At 39.5% G+C, this 6,058-nt stretch overlaps 1 protein-coding gene across 2 annotated transcripts in view; it reads right to left on the reverse strand.

Annotated features, from left to right (window-relative positions):
• The window catches only part of USP22 (ubiquitin specific peptidase 22), a 105,320-nt gene extending 99,844 nt beyond the window's left edge, over positions 1 to 5,476 (reverse strand). For both annotated transcript variants that reach the window (XM_024205294.2, XM_024205293.2), the window contains exon 1: positions 5,347 to 5,476. In XM_024205294.2, the coding sequence (XP_024061062.1) occupies positions 5,347 to 5,458 (112 nt within the window). In that variant the 5' untranslated portion in view covers positions 5,459 to 5,476. The remainder of the gene's footprint in view (positions 1 to 5,346) is intronic.
• Positions 5,477 to 6,058: the final 582 nt, after the last annotated feature.

The raw sequence follows: 6,058 nt of genomic DNA on the forward strand, positions 1-6,058 counted from the left end.
TGTTCAACATCTTCATTAATGATCTGGATGAGGGGATGGATTGTACCCTCAGCAAGTTTGTGGATGACACTAAGATGTGGGGAGAGATATATATGCTGGAGGGTAGGGATAAGGCCCAGAGTGACCTAGACAAATTGGAGGATTGGGCCAAAAGAAATCTGATGAGGTTCAACAAGGACAAATGCAGAGTCCTACACTTAGGATGGAAGAATCCCATGCACTGCTACAGGCTGGTGATTGACTGGCTAAGCGGCAGTTCTGCCGAAATGGACCTGGGGATTACAGTGGACAAGAAGCTGGATATGAGTCAACAGTGTGCCCTTGTTGCCAAGAAGGCTAATGGCATATTGGGCTGCATTAGTAGGAGCACTGCCAACAGATTGAGGGAAGTGATTATTCCCCTCTATTTGGCACTGGAGAGGCCACATCTGGAGTATTGCCTCCAGTTTTGGGCCCCCCACTACAGAAAGGATATGGACAAACTGGAGAGAATCCAGTGGAGGGCAACAAAAGTGATTAGGGGGCTGGGGCACATGACACTAAACTGGGAGGAGTGGTAGATACGCTGGAGAATAGGGATAGGATACAGAGGGACCTAGACAAATTAGAGGATTGGGCCAAAAGAAACCTGATGAGGTTCAACAAGGACAAATGCAGAGTCCTGCACTTAGGATGGAAGAATCCCATGCACTGCTACAGGCTGGGGATTGACTGGCTAAGCGGCAGTTCTGCAGAAAAGGACCTAGGGGTTACAGTGGATGAGAAGCTGGATATGAGTCAACAGTGTGCCCTTGTTGCCAAGAAGGCTAACGGCATTTTGGGCTGTATAAGTAGGGGCATTGCCAGCAGATCGAGGGACGTGATCATTCCCCTCTATTCGACATTGGTGAGGCCTCATCTGGAGTACTGTGTCCAGTTTTGGGCCCCACACTACAAGAAGGATGTGGAAAAATTGGAAAGAGTCCAACGGAGGGCAAAAAAAATGATTAGGGGGCTGGAGCGCCTGACTTATGAGGAGAGGCTGAGGGAACTGGGCTTATTTAGTCTGCAGAAGAGAAGAGTGAGGGGGGATTTGATAGCAGCCTTCAACTACCTGAAGGGGGGTTCCAAAGAGAATGGAGCTCGGCTGTTCTCAGTGGTGGCAGATGACAGAACAAGGAGCAATGGTCTCAAGTTGCAGTGGGGGAGGTCTAGGCTGGATATTAGGAAAAACTATTTCACTAGGAGGGTGGTGAAGCACTGGAATGTGTTACCTAGGGAGGTGGTGGAATCTCTATCCTTAGAGGTTTTTAAGGCCCAGCTTGACAAAGCCCTGGCTGGGATGATTTAGTTGGTGTTATTCCTGCTTTGAGCAGGGGGTGGGACTAGATGACCTCCTGAGGTCCCTTCCAACCTAATCTTCTATGATTCAATACAAAGTATGCAGTTTATTAATTATTATTAGTATTACCATAGCACCCAGGAGTCCCACTCATGGACCAGGATCCTATTGTGGAAGTTGCTGTGCGACCAAAACAAAGAGTCCCTGCCAGAAGTTTGGCCGAGTTTTTGAATTACTATTCTTGCTTCTTTTAGGGTTTGGGGGACTTAAAGTCTCTGTCAACCCATACTTAAACTTTCTCTCAAGCTCTAAAGGACTGTGTGCACCACCACACACATGCACACACTTTCTCTCTCTCCTCCCACACTCACTCTCTCAAAGCATATGCTTGGCATTTTATAGTAAGAAGGGAGATAAGGATGCAGAGGAAGAAAAATTATTTTTAAAACGAAATGTTTTGTTTTTGTAAGTCACAGTTTGGTTTTTAGAACTCATGTAGATTGTTCTGTTGTTGGAGTGTTCAATACTTCATCGTTTGCTGGAGGGAAAGAGAAAAACATTTTGTCCTTTATAAAATAGTTTAAAAGTGGTTAGGTAGAGGCGAATGAATCAATCTGATGTTTGCGGAATGAAGGATCTGCCTTACTCTTGTAAATGTAGCTCATTCCTATTGAACTTGGGGATGTGATTCTGATATATGATCCTGATTTATGCTTTCCTTTTAAATTTTTTGATAACTCTTGCAGATTCCAGGATGTTTTGTTTATCGCATTACATACAGACCCTTACAAGATGGTCCTAATCAAATAGCTCTTTCTAGCTTGATTCTATCAGTATTGACTTTAAGAAAAGTAAGCTGCTGTTTTATTTTTTAAAAGACTGACTTCAAAACTCTAGATGGTCAATTAATTTTTGTCTGTCTGTGTCTTCTAGATCTGCATGTAGATTTCTTTTTTTTTAATTAATAACTCCATGGAGTTGCTCCAGTCCACCCCAGGAGTCCCACTCTAATCCTTTAGGAAGAGTTTCCTCAATTCTTCTCTGTTCCGTCACATCATCTCACCAGTACTGATGCTCAAGCCTTTATCCTGCATAGCTCATACCATCTGGAACAGCCATCAAGTGTCTGTCCCTCTGCCTTATTATCTGATTTAGAATCTTAGAAGTTTTTTTTTGCTTTCCTCTATTGCCTGGACATTTTAATTTCCTTCTCCCTCAATTATTAACCCTATATAGTAATTTGCCATGCAGCATTTTAAGGACATGATATTAGTTATCTTGGGATACCATTTGTAAAATTATTTTTAAGAGTTGTTCATGGGATTGTGTTATAGGAAATATTCTCAATTTCAATTATTTTACACTCCTGTAATTCTACCACCAGTAAAATTAAGCTGTTAATTTAAAATCTTGAAATAGGTATGTCACGCATATGAGCACAGAAAACCCTAAATCAAAAATGCTAGACATGGATCCAGTGTCAGATCCATGCATAACAAACGTTTACAATGGATAATTCAACCACGTCGGCTTTACATTTTTACATTTGAAACCACCTCCAGTTACTCCTTTCAACAACATTTACATCAATCAGACCAATAGTTTTATTAAACATACAGGTAGGGCATTTGCATAATAAGCCATTATAAGAGAAAATGACACATTGTTTGCAAAATCCTCACAGGGTGAGTATTTGACAATGCTGAAGGCAGTAAGGCAGAAGGTGGAAAAAACTAATGTAACAAATACATGTTGCATGCTGTGTTGTTATACTTGTGTTGGTCCCAGGATATAAGAGAGACGAGGTGGGTGACGTAATACCTTTTATTGGACCAACTTCTGTTGGTGAGAGAGACAAGCTTTCACGCTTACACAGAGCTCCTCTTCAGGTCACCTTAAGAAGAGCTCTGTGTAAGCTCTAAAACTTGTCTCTCTTGCCAACAGAAGTTGGTCCAATAAAAAGTATTTAATAGCAAATACATAACATTCAAAATATTTTTTTAAACCCATTATTTACAATGAAGAAGTTCTCCCCATCTGTGGGGCATAGTGCAATTCTAGCTTAGCTTTATTTCCTTATGTCAGCTGACTCAAAACTAGTGTCTCGTGAGATCATTACATATATTATACACGTTTTTATGCAAGGGTGTTAGCACATTTTGCATGCGTCCACAGCTAATCTCTGCTCCCTAAATCTGCCTCTTTTCTTGAAGAAAAGTACTTAAATCCTAAAGGATAAGGACAGTTATGAAAAATAAATTTATAAGTAGAATTATCTTCTATTTTAAACAAAAAGCTGTGCTCTTCTGATAAATATAGAAATGCCACTAAGGATCCAGGAGAATTCAATGTTCTCTTTTCCTCTTTAAAAAAATAAAAATAAAAAAAAGTTCACTTTGCAAACAGAAAATGTCAGAATCAGTGAGGATTGCATCAGTTTTGCTGGTGCACAACAGGAAAGTCCCAGATTTTTTATATATTAAAAAAAAATTCTGTATTTTTCTTACCTTTGCCCAAAAGCAGCTGGTCATTCATTGTACTAGTCTGCTGAAATCTAGATACTGAGGTTCAACACTCAGCGTCAATTAGTCAGGTTGGATTAGTCAGGTAAATACAAGGCAAAGGACCTCTTTTTGGGTAATCCTGCTTCAGGAGAATAGTATGTCATTGTAATGCACACCTCCAACAGAATAACTGCAACGATGGTACAGGGAAACCGGCAGTAACTTCACAGTCCAATATAACAGGAATCTTAGTGGTGGAGAAGATCACTAGGTCTTGAAAGAGGGCAGCAAACATTTTTTAGGGCAGTGCATGGACCCCCATGGGCTACCTGCACTTCCTTCATCCCTATAATTTTCTTTCTTTCTGCCCATGTTCATAAAAGGGGAAAATGCAGGGTTGCAAACCGATCTTAAATATGCCAAATTCACTGAGACTTCAGGTTAAAGCTTCTAAAAAAAACTGATTTTCCACTGCCTCACTTTTTCATAAAGTTTTGCTCAAATGGATGTAAGTGTTGTCTGGCATGTGGAATCCAATACTTTTTGACTAAAATTATGCTTTTTCATTTGGGAAAGAGCCCACAAAAGATTATTATTGAGAGTGGTTATAGTTAGAAAACTAACCCTAAAAAGTTTGATCTTGATGTTCCAATGTCACATTCACTCACTCAATTTACAAAATCAAAAATAACATTCTTAACTACCATGATTACAAAGACAACTTATTATCTAAAAATAAGAGTGGATTTTTAGTCTTCTAGATTACTCAAGAGCGAAGGCTGCAGAATCTGAGCTTCATGGGCATTTTGCTGATGCTGCTGAAGTAGAATGAGAGAAAGCTCTTCTACTATCAGCTTTACACTTCTGCAGCAGCTGAACAATTTTCTTGCTGTTAATTTAACTACATGACTAAATCATGCAAGGACAGAAGTGCAGAAACCGGTTTTGTTTTTAATCTACGACTAATTTTTCTGAACATAACCACACTAATTTTCACTGTGGAAGTAATGATAAATATCAATTTGACATTTTGTTTTCAAAATATTAGAAGATCACACATTTATATTACCTAGTAAAAAATTTAAGATAAAAATTGAAATACCAATAAAAAACAAACATTGCTTTTTAAACTTAAAAACAAGAACAGTTACTGCAGGGTTTTTTTTCCCTTCAATTTTTTCTTCATCCTTTTAGTCAGAAACATCAATTGAAATAAGAAGTTACAAGCATGAAAAATTAAATTATAATAAGGAATGCATCTATGTGGCAGTGAAAACAAACAATGAGAGTTTAAACTACACTAGTACACTGAGTTTAGAGTAGTGCAAAAGGTCTAGTCAATATAAACATTAGATGGACCACCTTCCCGTTTAAGGAGCTAATTAGTGGTATATGCCACAGACTGAAGCCCGGGGGGGGGGGGGGGGGGGGGGGGGGAAAACAAAAAAAAAAAAACAAAAACACAGACCACCAAACATTGGGTTACAAGGATTAGTGAGGGATTCCAGAAGGATGGCTCACCCAAGTTGTGTCGTTTTGTCTTCGCGTGCTCGTGAATATGTTTCTTTGTAAAACAGCCAAAGAAGACACAATAGAGGCAAGAGTGGAGTCTGTTCAGGTGGGCACCACACATGTGACAAATGCACGACTTTGCCTGAAATACAGAAATGGACAGTAATTATGAACAGGAAAAAACCTATTTACACAGGTTAGCATTCTATTAACTCTTTAACCCATTTATGTTGCATTTATAAAGAAGCTATCTAGAAGCAGAAATAAACTCCAAACGAGCAGTTAATTGAGTGTCTGAAGTATGCCAGAATGACAGCAGGGATAACTCAAGTTCGGTCTCCACAGAAACTACAGGCAGTGACAGTACAAACTACTCCACTGCCCCAACACATTTCAAAACCTTAATCTGGAGCAAATCACGTCTAGGAATAGCTAATATCCACACCTGTTCACAGTTGCTAGCTTCTCTATTGCGTATACCAACAATGGTGTCAATTGCAAGATGTTTTTGACATCTTGCATTTGGAGATGGTACATCACCAACTGACTTCATATAGGTCAACCAGCTACAGAAGTCTTTTGGTCACTAACTAATCTGGGCTGGATTTGAAGCAAGTTTTTGGAAGATTAAAAAGACTCCATTTCCCTGCACCATCCAGTCCAGCAAGATATTTAATGACAACTGATCTGGGTCATTTGAAGTGAAGAACACACAAACCTA

Source organism: Terrapene carolina, unplaced genomic scaffold (genome assembly GCF_002925995.2).
Source record: "Terrapene carolina triunguis isolate 2854851 unplaced genomic scaffold, T_m_triunguis-2.0 Scaffold93, whole genome shotgun sequence".
Lineage (NCBI taxonomy): Eukaryota > Metazoa > Chordata > Testudines > Emydidae > Terrapene > Terrapene triunguis.